The sequence below is a fragment of the Cricetulus griseus genome, chromosome 3 (genome assembly GCF_003668045.3).
Source record: "Cricetulus griseus strain 17A/GY chromosome 3, alternate assembly CriGri-PICRH-1.0, whole genome shotgun sequence".
Taxonomy (NCBI): Eukaryota; Metazoa; Chordata; class Mammalia; order Rodentia; family Cricetidae; genus Cricetulus; species Cricetulus griseus.
Genome location: NC_048596.1, coordinates 200,705,737 through 200,728,910, shown reverse-complemented (window position 1 = coordinate 200,728,910; position 23,174 = coordinate 200,705,737). Strand labels below are relative to the sequence as shown.

At 42.0% G+C, this 23,174-nt stretch overlaps 1 protein-coding gene across 5 annotated transcripts in view; it reads right to left on the bottom strand.

The window, feature by feature from the left end:
* The window catches only part of Urb2 (URB2 ribosome biogenesis homolog), a 28,679-nt gene extending 5,552 nt beyond the window's left edge, over positions 1-23,127 (bottom strand). For 2 of the 5 annotated variants that reach the window (XM_027404852.2, XM_027404854.2), the window contains exons 1-8: positions 22,864-23,127; positions 20,562-20,700; positions 18,309-18,485; positions 12,870-16,194; positions 8,017-8,177; positions 5,711-5,821; positions 3,548-3,790; positions 480-567 (exon numbers count right to left, since the gene is read on the bottom strand). In XM_027404852.2, coding sequence (XP_027260653.1) covers positions 480-567; positions 3,548-3,790; positions 5,711-5,821; positions 8,017-8,177; positions 12,870-16,194; positions 18,309-18,485; positions 20,562-20,687 — 4,231 coding nt within the window. In that variant the 5' untranslated portion in view covers positions 20,688-20,700; positions 22,864-23,127. The remainder of the gene's footprint in view (positions 1-479; positions 568-3,547; positions 3,791-5,710; positions 5,822-8,016; positions 8,178-12,869; positions 16,195-18,308; positions 18,486-20,561; positions 20,701-22,863) is intronic. The other 3 variants (XM_027404853.2, XM_035442753.1, XM_027404855.2) reach the window with 2 other exon arrangements.
* Positions 23,128-23,174: the final 47 nt, after the last annotated feature.

Below are 23,174 nucleotides of genomic sequence, written 5' to 3'. Positions count from 1 at the left end.
GAAAGCTGAAATAAACCCTTTCTCCCTGCCAAGTTGCTTTTGGTCATAGTGTTTTATCACAGCAATAAAAACCCTAGCTAAGACAAAAGGCAAGAGAGAGAGAGAGAGAGAGAGAGAGAGAGAGAGAGAGAGAGAGAGAGAGAGAGAGAGAGAGAGAGAGAGAGAGAGACTCAGTAATTAAGATCCAGAGGACCCAAGTTCCATTCCTAGTACCCATATCAGGTGGCTTAAAAACTACCTGTAACTTTAGTAATAGAGAAGCAGACACCCTCTTCTGGTCTCCACCAGAATTAGCATTGCACACAACACACACACACACATTCTTTAATAAAATTTTTCTTGAATATTCACTTGATAATCTGAACATTTCTCATGTGAACTCAGTTTGGTGGTTTTATTTTCAGCAATATTTATGGCCAGAAGCACTGCATGATAAATACACTTGAATCTGTACACCTGATGCCATTACTCTGAATTACCTTTGTCTTTCTGCCGTCCTTCATGCATAACTGAAAACAATAGTCTATTAAACGAGTTCAAGAAAGATGGAATGGCCTTCAGCATCACCTGTAGTATTAAAGGAACACAGAGGTAGGTCAGTGATCTTTTGTCTGCTTACCTGGCAGGACATACAGAGAGGTGTACACCCTTCTGTACAGCACAGATACTTATCTTTTGCTAAAATGACTGAGTATCTGGCTCACATCTGGCTTCTTAATTCTTGTTTTAACATTTTAGGGATTAGGGGTTCTACATTACACACGTTTCAAAATTTTTGGGTCACCTTGATTTAAAATTTGCCGCATCTGTGCTTTCTCTACACTGGTTCTAATAAACCCTAGAAACACACACAGAATAGGTATTTTTTTTTAAAAAAAAGATTATATAAATTCACTTAAAATAAGGATCAAACCATCTCAAATAACAGTGATGAGTAGCCTGCCTAGGACTTTCCCTTGAACACTGAGACTAGGCAATTCTTTTAAGAAGCCTGATCCTGGAAGCAGAGAGATAACTAAATGGTTAAAAACAGGTGCTCTTGCTGAAGACCTGTCCCAGTACCCACATAGGAGCTCACAACCATCTGTCTATAATTCCAGTTCCAAGGGATCAATCAGACACTCTTCTGACATCATGAGCCCTGCATACATATGCTGCATAGTCATACATGCAAACAAAACATTCCTACACATAAAATCTTTTTTAAAAAGGTTATTCCTAGCCTTCTCAAGTATCTAAAACCATCCTCCGAGTGCTTCTCCCTTCCCTGCTCATTTTCTCCTACTTATAAAATTTGTTTTTTCTTTGAGACAAAGATTCACTATGTATCACTAACTGGACTGAAATTCATATGTAGACCAAGCTGGCTTCAAACTCATAGCTCCTCCTGCCTTTGCCAAGTGCTGATCAATGCTACTACACCAGGCAGTTAAAAGTCTTTTCTCAACAAACTGTAACTTTATTTCATTAAAAAAGAGAGAGTGAGAGAAAACAAAAGGCTAAAGTGATAAAACATGCTTTTTTAATGTTTGTATATCTGTGTGCACACATGGTCATGTGAGTGTGACTACATGCATGCCACAGCACACATGTAGAGGTCAGAGGACAACCTTAGGTGTTAGTCCTTGCCTTCTACCTGATTTTTGAGACACAACCTCTTTGTTGTTCATTGCTCTGTTCTCTTGGCTAGCTGACCCTCAATCTTCCAGGGATTCCCCTCTCTTCACCTCCTATCTTGCATAAAAGTATTGGAATTACAAACACAGGCTACCATGTCCATAGATTCTGGGGATCCAAACTGGGCTCCTCACACTTAATCTCCCCAGCCCCAAAAATATTTTCTTTACACCTCACATTAAGAACACAACCACAATGTTCAGCCAAACAGCAATGAGCTCATGCAAATTTAGCTGGAATTAAGCAAAATTAAACATGCAGCTCTTAGTTATACTGACCACATTTCAAGTGGCCAATGAGTACCATACTGACAATGCCAGCACCACTGAACATTATTTGCTGGACCACACTACTCTACATGTTAGACTGAAAAAAAAAAGTAAAGCACCAGAACAATTCTCTCTGGTATGATTAATCCAACAAAATTCAGACAACATTACAGCAAACTTTTCATACTGGCTTTTTGCAACAGGTTTAAGAAGAGGCTATTTTTGTGAAAGTATCCAGAGCAGCTTCATCAATGCTCAAGTTCTCTCTGAATCCTTGTTATACCAATAAAAAGTTATCAAATCCAGACCAAACTATCTAGCTCCACAATGACACCTTTGGTCACTTCACAAATCTGTCTTTTTTGTGTACCTCAATTTTCTTGTTTGCAAAATAAAGATAACAGGTCATCATGAAGAAATAATTATAATGTGAAGTTTTCTCACCATAGTCTCTTCCTAGGTGTCTAGTCAATGTTAGCCACCTGCTATGTCTTCCAGATATATCTGAGAGGATTCTATCTGGGTGTTCACATGTATGTGGACCTAACACCATGCATTGGCTTCCCTCATGAGACAGGACAGTGTCAGGTGAATGTTAGCTGCTTTAATCACTCACATCACCCTGTTAATATGAAGCTGTTGATGTTCCATATACAGTGAAGTCCAAACACACTAGATACTCATGTGTTAGTAGCTTTGCAGGTGTCAGTTTCCTAATCTTACTTTCATCACTTTTAGCAAGATCTGCAATCTCAGACTGTGATGGATTTGTGCTTCATTTGTATTATACAGCCACATAACAGTTAATAATTAGTCAAAAATTTTTTTACCAAAGATAGTGAGTGACATAGAAGGCAAGGTCAAAGGTGACAGATGGAAAAGTCTTTGGAATAGACCATTTCTGTTAAAAAATGGCATTGCTGGGAAAATAACTTAGTGGGTAAAGGTGTTTGCCATGCATGTCTGATGCCTGAGTTCAATGCTTGAATGTGCTAGCTAGTTTTATGTTAACTTGACACGAGCTAGAATCATCAGAGAGGAAGAAGCCTCAACTGAGAAAAATGCCTCCATAAGATCCAGCTGCAAGACATTTTCTTAATTAATGATTGATGGGGTAGGGCCCAGCCCAATGTGGGTGGTACCATCCCTGGGCTGGTGGTCCTGGGTTCTATAAGAATGCAGGCTGAGCAAGGCATGAGGAACAAGCCAGGAAGCAACACCCTCCATGGTCTCTTGATGGAGAATGTCCTTCTGTATATATGTTTCTCTTACTGGTTGATGAATAACACTGATTGGCCAGTAGCCATGCAGGAGTATAGGTGGGGCTACAAGACGAGGAGAAGTCCAGGGAGCAGAAGCAGAGAGAAGCAGCCAGAGAGATACCAGAAATTACTGGAAGCAAATCTATAACAGGGGAGCTTTCTTTTCTTGCCTTTCTTTAGTTTTTCTGTCTGATTGCTTTTATTTTTCTGAATAGTAAGGATTACCCAGGAGCCTCTCTCACACATACACCACTGAGCAGTCCCCAACCCTTCTGCTGCTCCTCTAGAAGCTGGCATTCCCAACTCACATCAGAGCAGCTGCAGTGTTCTTCCTCTCACCTTAGAGTGGCACTGCAAGATGGAGAATAGCACATTGTGCATCTTCAGGAAGACACTGCCATACTCCAGTGGCTTCAAGTGGTCCAGAGGGACTGTGAGCAAGATGTTAAAAGCCAGACTAACATGGTGAGGGTTGCTGATGGTCTCCTCCCCTTTCCGCAGCAGAATAGCCAGGACATCAAGAATAGGCTCAACCACTACTAGGGCCACAGGCTGTTCCTGACAAGCCTCTCGGTGTTGCAGCTATGAAGCAAGACAAAGAAACGAAAATAAAGGTGAAACTCTAAAGTCATAAAATCACTAAAGTTCTAGGTGACAAAGGTAGTCTGGTTATGCTCTACAAGGAAATGGTGTGAACAATCAACAATCCAAAGGGTCAAGGAGGCTATCATCCAGTCTCTATAGACCTGGGTGCTTTAGTTCTTCCTTTTTGTTGAGTGCATCTATCATAAAAATAAGCCATTTCTTAAAAAGGAACAGACACACCCAATTTTTTTTACAAGGAAGCTGCATGTCAGACATACATGACAGTGTTTTCCTAAAACAGATTATCAGTTCCAAAATGCCTATGATTATGAAACAGGTCTGTTAACATTTTCAGTTACTATCCTAAAAAATAAGAGAATAGACTCAAGATAGGAGACTTCTCTATGTTGTGGAATATTATTTGAAGATGTGTTACATTTGTTTACACTGTGGTACATTTGCTTAATGATGCAAAGATGTGTTGCACTCTTATGTTACATTTGTTTAACTCTGTGAAGCTTGCCTGTCTAATAAAATACATTATTGGTCTAATAAAGAGCTGAACAGAGAATAGCAAGACAGGAGAAAGGATAGGCAGGGCTGGCAGGCAAAGAGAAAATAGGAGTAATCTGGGAAGAGCAAGATTGAGGAGCAAGAAAAGGAGGAGGAAATCAGACACCAGCCACCCAGCAAGCCACAGAGTAAGAAATAAAGAAAGTAGAAGAAGTAGAGAAAGATAAAAGCCCAGAGGCAAAAGATAGATGGGATCATTTAAGAAAAGCTGCCTAGAAACAAGCCAATCAAAGGCCAGGCATTCATATGTAAAAATAAGGTTCCATGTGTGATTGTTGGGAGCTGGGTGGCAGGCCCCACAAAGAGCCAAAATAGTAAAAAAAAAAAAAAAAAAAAAAAAAAAAAAAAAAAAAAAAACAACTACAACAACTACATCCCTGGATCACCTAGAGAGCACCCCTACAGCTCCTAGCTTGACAGTAAGTATCTAAGAAGGCCTTTGGGTCCTGAATCTTACAAGTGCCATCATTCTACAGGGAACATGGTTCTGCAGCCTGTCTGCCACACACATTAGAAACATCAAGTGGGTTCAATCTAGTGCATATCAGTGTGGTCAATACATAATCTGTCACCATTATGGCCACCCATCAGTATGTTCCATACCCTACTCAACAACTTGCTTCTCTACTGTCTGCTCAACACACACCTCTAGGGAGAATGGCATGCTTCAGAACAGGCCTTTTGGTTTTACAGATTCTTAGGGAAAAGACAAAGAAGCAAATTAGAAAACAGGAGGAAACATGCAGTCTAGTTTTCAGGCGCTTTAGCTCTGGAAATATGTTGATTCATGACAATTCTCTCAGATAGCAATGATGGTAATGATGGCAAACAGACACTGCTCTTTCCTATCTGCAGTAAGAACCTTTGAGCCAGGCTCAATAAACCGGGCTTTTGTAGTATAAAAAGAAACCAAGTAAGTCACTGCCAGATGAAAATTCAACACTTAGGTAGGATAAGAGTATTCCCCTTCATTGTATCACATGCCTTACATACATGTACCCCTTCTGATACCCCTCCTGTACTTAATTGACCACAGAATTTTGTGGGGAATCAGCCCCAGGGATCCCCCTTTATCTACTTTGAGTATATTGCCCACAGTAGCCTCACCTTGTCCTTGCTATTCATCTCATCATTCCCTGTCTGATAGTTCTCAGTGCTCATCCCTCTCACCTCCTCCAAGTCTAATAGTGTATACAGACAGAAAACACAAATGGGTTACCTGTTCATGGACACCTTCAAGAAACAGCCCCAGAACCAGAGGATGGCAGATCCCAAGCAACTAGCTGTCTTACAGAAGAGAGAATGACAAATGAGCTGGAGGGTGCATCTTAAGAAACCACTCACCATTAGAGCAGTGACGATCTGGGGGCACGTATGCCACAGCAAAGTCGCCTTTTCTCCATTGAGTGGGCATTTGAGTAGTAGATTGAGTAGTCTAATGGCACACAAAACAATCTGAAACAAAAAGACAAACTTTAGAACAGAAATAGCTAACCCCATAGGAAAGAAGATTCTCTTACTGACTGGAACCCTTTTATGGGGGACAGGGACAAGACCTGGTCAGGGTTGAGTTCTAAGACCAAAGGTCATCTTTCACATTTGTGCACAGAGAGGAGACAATGATAATGAGCATAATTCCAGCAGAAATGGTGCCTCACTAAATCAGGCACAAAATTGGTCCAGGACAGCAAGTTCAGTGAAGGACAAAGAACAGTCTAATCATAGACTCCACTTTGCTAAGATGCTGTCCACAGAGGACACTATTACTTCACTGATCAAGAACTATACAAGGGGGCTGGAGAGATGGCTTAGTTGTTAAGAGCACTGGCTACTCTTCCAGAAGACCTGGGTTTGATTTCCAATACCCACATCATTGATTATAATCATCTAATTATAATCATCTAAGTTCAGTTCCAGGGTATCTGATGCCCTCTCATGGCCTCCTCAGGTACAAGGCATGCACTAGGTACACAGATATACATGCAGGCAAAACACCCATATATATATATATATATATATATATATATATATATATATATATATATATATATATAATTAAATATATATTAAAATTTAAAAACAAAAAACTACATTAAAGAAAGGTTTAAAGGAAATACTAAGTGAGATGCTGTGACGGTAGGCAATGCTTTTAAATCAGAACACAAGAAGGCAAGGACCTACTTTTACTAAATGCTTCACAAACAAAAGCCTGGCCTCCTGCCCTGCTTCTCAGCTTCACAACAGCCTCCTTCTTCCTTAATACTGTGAAGCCACATTGCCCCAGCCAGATCCTAATTTCTGCCCTGGGCACTCTTCCCTTGTCTTCTCTCAACTGCACATACTTGTAAATCTGACTGCTCTCAACTTCCTGCATGCCTACATCAATCTATTGAGGCTTGGTGCCCATTCATTTTCTCACTACTGCCCCAGTAGGTCAACACACTTTTAACCTATGCACACCTTCAAATTCTTAATTCTTCAATATTCAGTTCATGTTTCCCTTATTTATGAAACCTTCTCTGATTAATTCGTTTAATGAAAACTTGGGGGCTATTTTCTCCCCCAAGTCACTTGCTGAATGAAAGCCCAGAGACCCACAGTCTTCTCAAAACTAAGTCCCAACTGTGCTATAAAGATACACAATGTAAGTTCCAGAGATAGGGAAGTGTATCAGGCAGCTGGTGGGGATGGTGCAGGTGCTCAGGCTCATAGGTATGTGTCCCAACTGTTCTTGTGCCCCTCCCCAAAATTCAGTTACCTCTTAATTCTCCCTCTAACCTATATCAAAAACCCAATCCCAGGTATTATCGATAGCCAGGAATCAAAAAGCCACTAACAAGGCTGGTTATTGTAGTACCTATATTTATAGTATGTGAGAGGCTGAGGCAGATCATAAATTTAGGACCTGGCTGCAATGGCAAGACCCTAGCTGTGGGGGGACAGAAACAGCAGCTCCCGGCAGCCTAGAACAATCTATAGAGGTCTTTTTCCTCAAATGCCACTGGGAACATCTGACCAGACAGTACCCACAATCATCCTGACATGTGAGCTGTGTAAGGCGTTCTAAATGGAAGTGCACTGGGCTTATGAACTGAGAGCCCAAATGCTTCTTTTTTTCTGGTGTTGAAGTCTGAACTTCATGAATGCAATACCAACTGAGCTATATACCTAAAGTGTGTGGGTATACACATACACACACACACACACAGTTCTTAAGTTCTGGTCTATAGCTGTTTGACCATATCAAGTACTTTTCAAAAAAGTGTATGTATGAGGGCAATTCTTTGAGAAGCCCAAACACATTCTCACATGTGTCTTATTTTCCCACAAGCATCTCTCAATCTTCATTCTTAACTTTCAATAATGTTTCCAAAAAAAACTGTGGTAGATGAAATGAACTTATAGACTTTTATATATGGTCTTTATAATATTAAGCATCTTATGTAATAAGAGCACACACTTTCTGAAGAAATTCCCCTTCTTCAGTGGAAGCTAGATAGTCCACAACTGGGCTCCCTCCCACAGGTTCCTCCACTCTTAGCCAAATTTGTCAGTCTAGTTTTAAAAGTGACAGAAAATTTCAAACAATCCTTCCTTTCACCCGGAGTGAACACCACTCTAGGTCTAAACAAAAGAAAGAAGCTATCCACCTGCAGATCAGACTTCCACGCCTGAGTGATGTCCAGTCCTTGAAGAATAGACTGCAGTACAATCCCAAAGTGCTCTATTGTCCCAGTCTCAAACATCTGAGTGAGCAGGGCTTCTAAGTGAGGCTCAATATCTTGAGTGACTGGAGCAGGAATGCCTGGCCCTGGAGGAAAAGAAGCCAAAACTGTTAAGATCTGACTGACAAGTGATAATGAACTACAAAATGGTCCACATAATGACACTCATAACATGAGTTGATGGGTGTAATAGTACAACCAAATACTGGTGAAAAAAGCAGAATGGATGCTCATTGTGGTACCTTTCTCTTACCCAGAGCTGTACTTGTGTACAGTGCATGCACACAGAAAATGCCAATATGCTCAGGTTAGCTCTGAACCACAGCAGACATGTGACTATTTTTATCTTTCTATCTCCCTTATATAATCAGTATGGGTGCATAAAATACCCAGGTGTGAGGAGCCAGACCCACCCTAGACTTTCTTAGAGGCCCTGATGAAAGGACGAAGTGGGGTGTTGGTGGTGCACACCTTTAATCCTGGCACTCAGGAGGCAGAGGCAGGCAGATCTCTCTGAGTTCAAGGCCAGCCTGGTCTACAGAGTGAGTTCCAGGACAAGCTCCAAAGCTACAGAGAAACCCTGGGGGGGGGGGGAGTGGAGAGTGAACTTTAAGTTATGTATCCTTGTCCAGGAGTAGATTTGGCAAGGCTGGTATAAAGCTGAATCCAATGCCTCAAGAATCAAAGGTACAGCTTCTAGGGAGCCAAACTCTTTCCCCCTGAGCTGTTGTGATCAGTCCTAAGGCAGCTGTGTCTGAGGTATCCAATGTTCTCTTTGCCAACACTGTCTGACTTAGCTACCTTCTAAACTTGGCCACCCACCCCATACCTACCCCTGCAAATAGTATATATGATGCTGCATCAATTAATAAACTTGCTTGGCATAAGTCATTAGTTTATGCAAGACATCCTGGTCCCAACCATTGTTTTTGTCTTCTTTATTTCTCATTCCAAGCCTTCCCACTCAACACCTCACTGTTCAAGTCACCCTGCTGATTCAGGTCACTCAGAAGTGTTGAAAAGATAGAAGGAACCTTGACATTCCTGGGACAGTCTACTAGGTCCATTAGGTATTTTCTGGAAGCTCCAGGACCCACAATCTTACAATAAAGCTGAAGGCAGGGTATTCAAGGCCCTTTAGCATTGACCTGTGTATCCTTCATGTGTTTCAGACTGCCACATAACACCAGAACACCTTCTGCCCTCAATCTGTGTTATTTACAATCAGGAGGGCAGACATTGGGGTCTCTGACTATTAAAATCATAGGCTAATGTTTCCTACAACCTGTAAGACCTAGATTCACAGCCTCTTTCAGCCCCAATTTGCTCATCAATAAAATGGACATATCAGCAAAGATGCCTGTCAATGGCAAATACAAGGATATAGAACCTACTGGAGAGCCTCTCCAGTAGGGCTTACCACCCACACTTGCCTGGCTGGACTTCAAAGCCACTTTCACTTGGCTTACATGTATCCTTTAGCCCCAGTCCCACATTCAGGTTGGGTTTTTGTATCCCATATTCTCTCCTCTGCAACCTCTATGGATTATCTGTCCCTTAATGAAGCCCAAATCAGCCACATCAGAGATCATCCTATATAAAAGGCCAGCTCTAAAGCACTGGCTTCCCCAATTCCACTAAGGCAATCTATTCTATTGCCCAAATGCATTCTTCATAAAAGCCCCTGTTTATGAAATGCCCCCTTAGCACCACTGGAGGGAAAGGGCACCTCCACAAGCTGTTATAATGCTACCTTTTAGTTCTTCAAAGAAGCCTTCATGTTATGTTCCCTTCCTTCCCCAGTGCCTTGAGCTTTGCCTCACTTGGTATTTCTTCCAGACTGCTTACAGCTCCAGCACATCACTGGACAACCTGATGGTTCAGGTATGTCAACATGTGACTCACTGTATCTGAGGCTCTGTTCCAGAGGTCTGGGGTACCACAGGCCCATGAATATAAAAATGAGGCTTAGAACTACCTCATCTCACTAGAAAAGAGGTTGCCAAAGTTCTGCTTAACAAACTGACAGCACCCACAGCTTCAGATGCTAGCTGCCATCTTAAGACACTCATCTGGAATGCTGTCATAAGTTTTAACAAAACATTTGATGTTAGTCCCAGTAAGGGAAACACCAATCCCTGAGTTATTAACAGAGAAAGATAGACCATCACAGTCAGGGTCTTTTTACTTCATTCACACTTGAATCTGAGACAGAAAGGTCTTTGACAGAGAGACAACAGCAGCACTATTCAGTTCACACACCCGGATCTGGTACTGGCCCAGGCTCACCAGGTGGCTTCACTTCCTAAAGGTCCCATACCCCTGTAGCTTCTCTATGCAAATCAACTCAGCTACTCAGCCTGTACTCTTGCTCCCCTCCAACCCCCCACCCCCGCACTCTGAAGTCTAACCTCAAAAGACTACCTAATTCCTACTCTAGCCTCTCAGCAAACCCCAAAACTAAAAGGAAAGCCTCTGCCACCTGTGATATGTACTGTCTAGATACAAGAAGACATCAGGCCTGTTCATCTTTGTCTGCTTTGGTAAGTAACTTTTAATATTTTTTTAAGATTTTATTTTATTTATGTTTGGGTTTTCAGGATTAAAGGCATACACCACCATTCCCTGCCAAAAAGAATAATTTTATACTTTTATTTTTTAAACATTAATATTTTTAGATGTTTCTAAATAATTTTCATAATGATTTCAACAGCTACATAGGAAACCCTAAACCGTTGAGATATACAACTTCAGGGTCAGTTTTGTACCAGAAGACATCAGCTCCCTCACTAGACTGTGTTTGAGGTCTTAGCTACCTCAAAGAGTGATACTCATTAACAGAGATGACACTAGGTGAGCCTATTTTACTACACATACACTTTATTGATCACACTGAATTGGGTGCTGAGGAAAGCAGATTTTATGTAATTTTCAAAGTTAATCCATAGCACTAAGGTCTGACACAGAGGAGTTTCCCCCAAGTGAGATGATCCATTTGAGTCATCTGTGGCCAGAGAAAATTAAAGGCCATGAATAGGATCAGTAGACGTTAAAACCATGAATAGGATGTGGAGAGACAGCTCAGTGGTTAAGAACACATAATGTTCACACAGAAAACCTAAATTAAGTTTCCAGCATCCCATATACCCAAAAGAAGCACATTCATACAAGGACATCTGTTCAACGATGTTCATAGCAGCACTATTTGTAATAGCCAGAAACTGGAAGCAACCTAGATGCCCTTCAACCGAAGAATGGGTAGAGAAAATGTGGTACATTTACACAATGGAGTACTACTCTGGGGAAAAAAAACAATTTGCAGGAAAATGGATGAAACTAGAAGAAACCATTCTGAGCGAGGTAACCCAGTCACAAAAGGACAAACATGATATGTACTCACTCATATGTGGATTTTAGACATAGAGTAAAGGATTACCAGCCTACAATCCACACTGTCAGAGAAGCTAGTAAACAAGGTGGACCCTAAGAGAGACATACATGGTCCCCTGGAGAAGGGGAAAGGGTCAAGATCCCCTGAGCAAATTGAGAGCATGGGAAGGGGGGGAAGGAGCTATGAGAATGAGAAGGGAAGAAGAGGAAGGATGCAGAGGGCATGAGGGAGCAGAAAGGTTGAGTCAGGGGAAGAATGGAAGAAAGGATATGTGATAGGTAGGGTTTTAGGGTGGTAGGGGAGGACGGGAGGGAGAAGGGAACTGGGATTGTCATGTAAATCAATCTTGTTTCTAATTCAAATAAAAAAATGATTTAAAAAAAAAAAAAAGTTTCCAGCATCCATGTTGGGCAGCTTATAGCTGTGTAACTCCAGCTCCAGAGAATCAGCAAACCTCTTCCAGACTCCACAGGTACCTGCACTCGTATGTGCACAGAACCCACACACAAATATACACATGACTTTTAAAAAAAAAAAAAAAAGGAGGGGGGCTGGAGAGATGGCTCAGGGGTTAAGAGCACTGACTGCTCTTCCAAAGGTCCCGAGTTCAATTCCCAGCAACCACATGGTGGCTCACAACCATCCGTTATGAGACCTGGTGCACTCTTCTGGTGTGCAGATATGCATGGAAGCAGAATGTTGTATACATAATAAAATAATATCTTTAAAAAAAATTTCTAGGTGTGGAATTCAAGATGAGCCAGCAAGGTTTACATGATCAGTTCCAGGCCAGCCATTACATGGTAAGACTCTGCCTCAAATAAGCACAAATGTACACAAAATAATCCCTAAAATATGCAAGAACTGAGAAAACTAGAAGGGTATAGTGTGCACAAGGAAGAGAAAGCTGGAAAGGTGACTGCTTACATATGCCAATACAGAAAGAGGAAATGACCCAGATTCATGCTTTTTCATGTGCTACCTTCTGAAGCTGCCAGACACCACCCTGTTCATGGGGAAGGCCCAGCCAATTGTGGTGGTATACACTGGTAGGATTTGCTGAAGAGGCAGGCATGTGAATCCTAAGAGTTGAAACAAGGTAACTTGGCCATGGAGGTCCCACTGACTTAAGCTTCTGCAGCACAAAAAGAAATACCTTACTGGGTCTAGAGAATGTCTCAGTGGCTTAGAACACTGGCTGCATGTTCAGAGGATCCAGGTTTGATTCCCAGCACCAACATCCAGCTCACAACCATCAGTAACTTCAATTCCAGGGAATCTAACACTATCCTTTGGTTTGAGGACACTAGACATATAAATGGTACACAGACATACATACAGGCAAAACATCCATACACACAAATAAAGAACAAAAAACCCACCTTACCTGTAAGAACTTTCCGCACAGAATAAAAGATGGAAGCAAAAACAGAGCTCTCCTTGGAATGCAGCTCTGGGGCCAAAAGGAACAAAGTTAGAAATTGCAAGGCTGCCTGGAAAGACTGAGTATTCCCTGACAGGGCTGGCAATTCCTCCAGCAACTGAACGTAGACATCCTGGTAAAGAGTCATGTGAGAAAGCAGTGTTCTATCTGCATCCACCACTTGAGCATGGGGCTGTCCTTCCCTGAGGTGTTGGCTCAGGTCTACTTCTAAAAGTGTGGGGACAGCTGAGAGGAGGATTGAAGGCAGGCAGCGGCCTGTTATCCCAGGCACTAAGCACAGCTGCAGCATGGCACCCATTTGTATCGTGGCCTGCTGCAGCAGCTCAGGTAGTACTGATGGTGCCTCCAGTAGCTGCTTCCGTTCCTTAACATAAGGCCCCAAACTTTGACACAACTTGGTTAGAGCCACCAGAAGCAGTTGCCTGCCCCGAAGACTCTGGATTTTCAATTCTTTGCTGGAAGCTCCCTGACTAAACCTTGAGAGGAAGGCAGTGATTTTTCCAAAATTGAGCACCAAGCTCAGCTTTAGTTGGATAAGCATTTGCATTAGCTGTCCCAAGAACTCCCCTGACACTTGAAGAAGCTGCAGCCAAGCAGGGTCATCCTCCCTAACTTGAATCTCAGTACTGGCTTGCAACAGTGAAGTCAGGACAACCTCAAATATATCACTAACATACATGATCCTGAACACAGAGCGGGCATTCCTTCCCCTCTGCAGACCACTGAGGAGCCGGTAGCATGTCACCAAGAACTGGAGGGCTAGTGGACAAGAACAATGCCCCAGTGTGGAGACAGCCATGGAGAACATCAGGAAAAAAAAATGCACGTGGTAAGATGGCAAGAGGCTGTCCAGGCGAAGGGTGGAGATGACTTCTAAGAGCTCCAGGAGGCCTTTTAGCTGCTCTTCATCCAGCTTGATAGGAAAACCATTCTTGATCATGGATAGAAAACTCTGGGCAACTTCTCCTCTTGGTTCTACACCTTCAGATCCAACTTTTGCCAATTTGGTTTCCCAGTGAGCCACAAATGTATGGTAGTCCTTTTCAAAAAGCCAGGGAAGCTGCTGACTAATAAGACTCAGATTGCTATGGGCACCAGAGCATAAAATGCTAGAACATTTTGCAATAATACACATCAAGAAGGCAGAATAGAGGGATTGCATCTCCGGAAAGAGAGGGCTGTGAAGGAGGGCTGTGGATACTTTCTCAAGTGTGATACATGGCTCACCAGGGGTCAAGCTTTCCTGGGCTTTATTTGTTGGTAAAGTTCTTAATAGGACAGAAGCCACGTATCTCACATCATCCGGACAAAGATAGGGTATTAAAACTGTGAGGTTTGATACAATCAAGTGCCAATGTGCTACAGGATATGTGGACTCATTCATTGTCGACACCTGCCTATCCCAGGCAACTACTGTCTTCTGATTTAAACAGTCTCTGCTAGAATCAAGAATGTGGGCAGTGTCACACCTCAAGGTTTGAAGGGCTTCTTTGGACTGGGAATTAGTCTGTATTAGAATCCTTTTCACCTTCTGTAGGTACAGCTGTTCTAAGCAGTACCTACTGAGAGACCTGGACTGGGCTATACACTTTTCCACCTTCTTCCAAAGCTGTGTTTCCACACCTGGTAGCAACAAAGGGAGGTTTGAGATATCCAGAGCAGCCCCAGTTAGGTGCCCTGCCAGAGAATAATACTGGCTGCAGTGCAAACTGAGGGTAGTGTCCACTTGAGCCCAGGTATAAGAGAGTAAGAGTGCAGAGTCACTCACCTTCTGCTGCCACAGCTCAGGCTCTGGGCTCCAGAGGTTCAGGAAAAGGCCCAAAAGGGGCTTCACAAGCTCTTTCAGCATCCTCTCCATTATGCACTGTGTCCGTCTGATGACAGGCAGAGGCATGCTGTTGTCCAAACTCGGCATGTTGAACATGATACAGTGTAGCAGAGAGCTCAGTGACAGTGCCTTCAAAGACATGTCAGTATCACTCTGCAAACAGGGCATGACTAAAGACTGGAACTTATCTAGTACAAGGGACCATGTATCCAGGATCTGACTCAGTGGCAGCTCCAAGAGGCAAGCACAGAGAGTCACAGAGGGGCCTGAGGCAAGCAAAGGCTGCCTCAGTGCCTCAGCAGCTGGACGGCAGATCACCCCCAAAACCTCCTCAAACAATCGTGGCATCTGTCGGAGCTTTGCATATGTCTGGAAGACAGTGTTAATAAGCACCTCCTGGGCTTTTTTGGCTCGAAATTCTGTTATTTCTGCATCGATCCAAGCTGAGGATAACAGGTCATCTAGGTCTGGTTCTAAAATCAAATGATTCAGAGACATCAAAATCTTCAGGCAACGAAACCAAGCTGGCACGGGTGCTTGCAAATGGTTGATCAGCAGCTCAGCCACACGTCGGTAGAAGTGGAACTGTATCTCTCCATGCCGGATCCTGTCAGCAGCCACATTGTAAATATTGCTCGTGGCCACTGAGTTTAGCAGTTGCTCTACAGCCAAAAGCTCTGTGGTCCAATCTGATAGGGCTAAGGCTTCCATCTGCCCCTCTTGCAGGTGTGAAATTTGCAAGCAGCCAAACAACCTGGGGAGAGCCTGAAAACAGAGAAACTGGTTTTCTTCCTTAAGATATGAATCCAGAAAGAGTCTGTACAATAAGGACACTGAATTGGCCACAACTAAAGCATGTAGGTCTGACTTGATATAGTCAGGCTCTACCAGCCTTGTAATCACAGTTTCCATTGGAGTGAGAAGATTCTTCAGAACTCCCGTCTTTACATTCCCTTGGTGCTGTTCTAAGAGCTCCTCTTTATAGGATGACAGTAAATCATGTCGAAAAATACCACCTCGAAGAACAGTGTCAATCTTACTCCTGATCTCTCGGCTTAGTACCTGCCGTAGCTGGCCCTGACCAGCCTGTGTCCATGTGCCTCCAAAAAGCAAATGTCTCAGGACTAGGCAAGGCTGGAGGAGGTGGCCAGTCATATCCCCAAAGACACGTCTGGGGTTGGCTTGCTGTTGCTGAAGCTTGAGGTAATGGTCAAGAGCGAGATGAATGACCTCGAACAGCTGGGCTGTCATGTTTCCTTCTGGATGCCTGCAGACTGACCAGCAAAGCTGGCTCAGCAAGGCCACAAGCAGCTCTGGTTTGGCTGTATAGATGACAGCAAGGGCAGGTGCTGAGAGGATGCCCTGGCAGCAACTCAGGATGGCACAGACATTCCTCTGGGATCCCGAAAGTGAGAACTCTGCTATTCTCTCATTTATGATCTGAGTATTAAGAAAGAAAGAAAGCTCATGACTACCTTGAAGCTACACTTACTCAGAAAGTATAAAAGAATCAATCATTCCTTTCACATTTTGATGAGAAACACCCAGATCTTTCTACCTCTAACATGAACTTGATGCATCAATAAAAGACAAAAAGTGTGAGTTCTATTTCCTTCATACATCATCTCCTGTCATTATCAATTCTGAAAAGGTTTTAGTGCCTTTGTAAATTTGCCATCTAATTCCAAAAGGCTTTGCAAAGCTTAAAGGTCAGTAGTCAACTTTTTCTTATTATTTATACATATACACACAAACATACATCCCCACCACATACTCCTTTCCCTCCACTCCGCCCAACCCTCTCACCTCCCATCTCCCCCTTTCCCCAGATCTACTGCTCCTCCGTTTCCCTTCAGAAAAAACTGGGCATCTCAGGGATATTAACTGAACATAGCATAATGACATGCAATTAAAAACTAGGCAAAACCCTTCATATCAAGGCTGGACTAGGCAACCCAATAGGAGGAAAAGGTTTAGACCCTAAATCTTTAACTTATCTCAGATGTCATCAGGTAGCACTTGAGTCATGACCCGTGGTCCTATATATATATACATATTTTCCTATTAAAAACATCAAAGCAGAGCTAGAGATGTAACTTCCTTGGTAGAGTGCTTACCTAACACTTTTAAAGTCCTAGGTTCAATCCCCAGCACTATATAAACAGGGTGGTAGTGCATGCCTATAATCTCAGCACTCAAGAAGAACAGGCAGGAAGATCAGAAGTTCAAGATTATCTCTCAATTACATAGCTAAGTGGATGCCAGCCTATAATAGAGAGTTCTTTTTCTCATATAGCAGAGAAATTGTTTTCAACTCTCAAAATTCCAAATTCAGACACAAAAACAGGCAGATCCCAAAATTTACTGTTAGGCCAGTGACTTGCTCCCAGACTTACACAATCTAAAGAATCAGAGCTGTCTGAAGTGCTAAGCTATTAGCAACCGCATGAAACAATCATCATTTCACTCAAGTATTAGCTTAACAGATAAGTTGTAGCCAATGTGCTGAATCCTAAGATGTCAACATATCACCAGCAGCTTCCAGATATTTTATTAAATAGACCAATAAAACATTTTCTCCACACTTAGACCCCAAACGTTGTGTTCAAGTTATTTTATGTGTCCTTTAGTAATATTCTATATAACTATAAACATACATTTATTAGTTATAATATCATTTCTTAAATATAAAGCTACTCTTGATCTTCTAGCTTTGCCTTGAAGGACCACTTAGAATGACCCCATTATTTAATACTATCACAATAAAGGGTATGGTCTTAAGAATTACTGGCAGTTTATCTACTTCCTTGTTCTCTGTTCTGTTCTATTCCATTCTGTAAGGCTCTGGCTGAACAGCTCTACAACTAGGGACATCTAGTTTCAAATCCCAATATTGCTACTTACTATTCATATGATGGCCAGTTATATTCTTACACCCTTTGAACCTGTCATGAACTAAATGCTCATCAGTACTGGCTTTTAATGGCAATTATTATGGCTTTTAAAAACACTGTTTTGACAATAAAGTTCAGACTTTTGTGATTTTAATCAAAAACCTTTGATCTCCCTCCAGAAAATTTCATCAAATGTCTGTGTGTCAGTGTAGTTATAATAAGATAGCTACACCTTTTTCTGTTAAAAAGGAATAAAGCTGGCTCTGATGGTATACACGTATAATCCCAGTACTTGGGTACACAAAGCAGGAAGACCATGAACAGATGGTAACAAAAACTTGTTCATAGGCCGGGAATGGTAGTGTGCGTTTTTAATCGCAGCACTCAGGAAACAGGCATGCAGATCTCTGAGTTCAAGGCCAGCCTAGTCTACATAGAAAGCTCCAGGACAGCCAGGGCTACATATAGAGGCTCTGTTTCAAAAGTATCACTTTCTATTTTTGCATACTACTACTTCCTCCTCCCCCCCCCCCCCCCCCCCCCCCCGCTAACTTGAAATTTCCCACATTTTCACATAATTGATTCTGAAACAAGTTTAAGCAGTAGTAAGAAATTAACAAAGATGCACATAAAAAGTCAACAGAAGAAACCATTATTTACCTTCACAAGGGAAATCTGAAGATTTACAGTCTTTCCATTCTTAAGGAGATTCTGCAACTTTCTACTATGCAGAATGTTATCTACATAGACCCAGAGCCTTTCAACAACATCTTCCTGCAGTTCAAGTTTCTTCTTATAAAATGCAACCAATGTTTGTCTTGCCCAATCAAGTAAAACCTGGATTTGTAGAAAACATACTATGTAAATGAACTTCTTACAGGAAAGGAAGATTTTCAGCATTATAGGGACATCCAACCATGACCAAACTCTATTTGAAAAAACAAAAAACAACTTTCCTTTAAAACATGTCTGCAGTATCAGCTACCACTTAGGCTGAAACAGGAGGAACACTTAGTCTACAAGTTCAACATGAGATGAGACTGAACAGCATAGCAAGATCCTATTTGAAACAAATAGACTTGAATACGGTTATACATGGCTATTAGTATCAGTACTTGGGAAGCTGTGGCCAAAAGATCTCAATTCAATGGCAGCATGAAACGTAAAGTGAAAGCATTTGTTTTTTAAATCCTCACTTGTATGTTACATAATAATATATGTTTTGAAATCTTGAAATGTTGATTAAGGAAAAAGGAAAAACAATGTTGTCTTAGTCTGGAGTCATTGAAAAGTTTCAGTAAAATTAAGATTGTTCAATTGCCTTTTTTTTTTTCAGAGCTCAGTGAGTTTTATTAGAAGGGGGCATGGGGAGTGAGAAAAGAGGCAAAGAGACACAGATACAGAGAGAGGACAGAAGAGAAGAGGGAGACAGGAAAAGTCCTGTCAATCCCAGGAGGACACTAGAAAGAGAGGAGCAGAAGAGAAGAGGGCAGAAAGAACTCAATGGCCTTTTCTAAGAGAAACACAATAAAAGTCCACAATGACCACAAAAGGGATCACATATGCAAATCAAAATAGCAATGAAGGGCCAGTGGTGGTGGTGGTGGCGCATGCCTTTAATCCCAGCACTTAGGAGGCAGAGGCAGGTGGATCTCTGTGAGTTCTAGATCAGCCTGGTCTACAGAGAGAGTTCCAAGACAGGCTCCAAAAGCTACAGAGAAATCCCATCTCAAAAAAACAAAAAAAAAAGGGGGGGGGGCTGGAGAGATGGCTCAGAGGTTAAGAGCACTAACTGCTCTTCCAGAGGTCCTGAGTTCAATTCTCAGCAACCACATGGTGGCTCACAACCATCCGTTATGAGATCTGGTGTCTCCTTTCTGGTATGCAGAAATACACAGAAGCTGAATGTTGTATACATAATAAATAAATAAAATCTTAAAAAAAAAATAGCAGTGACGGATAAGAGAAAGAAAAAAAAAAAAGAAATGAGTGTCAGAACACTGGGACATTTGTCCTGATTTTCCCAAGAAATATGCAGTATACCTTCTAAATCTATGGTTCAGGAGACATAAGCAAGGCAAACTGATGCACAAGGGCTTTATGAGAAAGAGGGTTGTACACATATAGTTTCCATTATTGCAACATGTTTACTCAAGCACAAAACACTGAGAAAAGTTGAGGCCTCAGCTTTCAAAACTGTGTGTGTGTGTGTGTGCGTGCGTGCGTGCGTGCGTGCGTGCTGTTGTTGTGGTTGTTAATGGTGATGATGATTGAACCTCCGGCTTCTGGCAAGCTTGGCAAACACTATGACACTGAATTACACTTAGTCTGCCCAAGCCCTCACCTTTACTCTCCAGGATTGTCAATATGTATGAAGTGACTGATGCTAAAAGGAAAAAGGATAAGGACATATCATTTTGTGGAGTGCTTACCAGGGTACTACCAAGCTGCTAAGCTGATTCAAATGTGTAGTAGGTGTGGACACTACTAGGTCAACTGTTCTACATCTCATAACTACTCTAACAATTAGAATACATTTTTGATACATCTCATGGTGCCTCCTTTAAAACCAGCACTGGGATGTATGTCAACCCAATTCCATGAGCTTGTCATCCTACTATAGTTGTATTATCCACTTTTTAGCCACAGAAGCTTAAGAAATACTAATAGAACATTATACTTAGTACCTCTCTATTTCTAGCTTGGCTTTATAAAAAGACTAACACTCCCCAACTTCCCAACCTTCAACATACCAAACTGAAAGATCTCACTACTTTTTCACTGACATTACTTTGACTTCCAATGAAGTTTCCTCCCTAAGCTGTTTTCTAATCTTTTAAATAAATGTCAACATCCAAGTTGTATATATAATTATTTTAAATCACAAAAATCTAAGTTTTATATTAAACTTACTTGTTCTTTATTTGGTAGAAAGCACTGATGGGAAATCCAAGCAAAGTGAGCTAGTTTTAGTTTATCTTCCCAGGAAGTTGTTTTGCTTTTAAGCTTAAAGGAAATGCCAGAATAAACAGCAGCCATAACTACATGTATTCTACAATTAAAAAAGAAAACAGTATTATTATAAGGCCTAACTGAAAAGGCATTAGAAAATGAACACTATCTTTTTACAAATATTTATGTATATGTGCCTGAGTGTATGCATACAAGAGCCCAAGAAGGTCAGAAGAGGGTATCAAATCCTTTGAGACTGGAATACAGACAGTTGTGAGTTAGCTGTCTCACAGGTACTAGAAATTGAACCCAGGTCCTCTGCAAGAGCAGCCAGTGCTCTTAACTGGTGAGTCTTCTCTCCAGTCCCTCACTATATACCTTATATATGGGTACAATTGGAAAGCAGAGGAGGCAGGCAGATCTCTGGGAGCTTAAGGCCAACCAAGGATACATAGTGAGATGCTGTCTCAAATTTTTATATATGTATGTATATGTATACACAAACATTTAATTTTAACCAGGAGTTCAGCAAAAGCAGGCAGAAGATTGTAAATACTCCCACTCCTACTGTGATCACACATCACACTTTGAATATATAGGAATTCAATAAGGCAAAATCAAAGTGTATAAATTACTCACAGACTGGGCGGTGGTGCGCGCACGCCTTTAGTCCCAGCACTCGGGAGGCAGAGGCAGGTGGATCTCTGTGAGTTCCAGACCACAGAGAAACCCTGTTTCAAAAAACAAAAACAAAAAAATTACTCACAGAATGATAGTCACCTTACATGATTTAAGATTAAAAGAAGTTTCAGCCCATAGCTTCTAAAATGTATTGGGTATCAGGATTAGCTTTATTAAGTAAGCAAATTAGCAAGCAATATAGTACTTGAAAAAGTAATGTTTCTCCAGGGCAAAAAGAAATCAGATGTTGAAGCCAAGGAAATGGCTCAGAGGTCAAGAGCACTTGTTACTTTTTTTTTTTTTTTTTTTTTTTTTTTTTATTGAGGGGGTGGTGTTTGAGACAGGGTTTCTCTGCATAACAGTCCTGGCTGTCCTGGAACTCACTCTGTAGACCAAGTTGGCCTCGAACTTACAAAGATCCACCTGCCTCTGCCTCCCAAGTGCTGGGATTAAAGACCAGAGCCACCAAGAAGAGCACTTGTTACTCTTAAGGAAGATCTGAGTTCATTTCCTAGCACCCACACAGCAGCTCATAACTATCTGTAATTCAATTTCCATGGAATTCTGCATCTTCTAACCTCCCCAGGCTCCTGCATGCATAAGCAATAAATAAATAAGTAAACAAATAAGGCAGGCACTAATTTCAATAGAAATGCTGTTATTTCTACTACAATACGTAACTTCTCACACATGCAAAGCTACTACAAAACATATACACAAGTTTTTTTTAAAAAACTGTGACAATAAAACTAAGTAACAAAGGGAAAGCATATACATTAACAACCTACAATTACTATAAAACCCAGAAAAGGCTTGTTTAAGTTTCTTAAAAGTCATAAAAATTTGTCATTTTCATTAAACAAATTAACTTAAAAAAGATAAACATCCACCATACTGCTGTGTGAAGGCAGGAGAATGTGCGATGTGGAGAGCCTACTACCTGCCTTCAGCCCTGAGAAACAACCCTTCCGGTAGTGGCCCTCAAAATTCCTTAGGAACTAAGGCAGCTGTTTCTCAACCTGTGGGTCGCGACCCCCAAAGGGTATCATATATCCGATATTTACATTATCATGATGCTAGGAAAATTGGTTATTAAGTATCAACAAAATAACTTTATGGTTGGGAGGTCATCACAACAAGAGGAACTGTATTAAAGCATCGCAACTGCCGTTCTAGGGCCTGGAGAGATGGCTCAGTGGTTAACTGCTTTTCCAGAGAAAAAACTGCTTTTCCCATATTGTGGCTCACAACCACCGGTAACTCCAGTTCTAGATCTGACGCCCTCTTCTAGCTTCTGGGTACTACAGGCAAAACACTCATACAAATAATTAAAGAAAAAAAAAGGTTCTAGATTGATACCTTCAAATCCTACTACCTCGGATCGGGGGGTCATCTCAGGACCTGGCTCTGTCAAGAAGGACTCCCCCAGTTCTAAGATCCCTTAGATCGGGGAGCTCTCTCTCAAGTCGGACTCTCTAAAGTGAGGTTCTCATACCAGGGTTCTCTCATGGGGAGCACCTTCAGGTCCGAGCTCTCCTCAAGTAGGGTTCCCACAGGTGGGAGAACCCTCGGGAAGAATTACCTCAGACTGGGGCTCCCTCAGATGGCGGGAAATCCCTCAGGCAGAGCTTCCTCAGATCCAGTCTCTCCAGCGGGGTTCCCTCCAGTTGGGCTGGTGTCTGGATCTGCCAAACTGGCGTTTCAAGGCAAAAACCAAACTCAACGCGGCATCCACCTGGGACCTCCACAGCAACTAGCTACACGTGAGGGAGGCGCTTCCGGCAGACGTTGACGCCAACGGCTCGGGGCGGGGAGGGGCGTCACGCAGACATCGCTAGCTGAGCGCCGAGTGCGCCCTGGCCGCGGCGTCGCGCGTCCGCGGCCTAGCCCGGC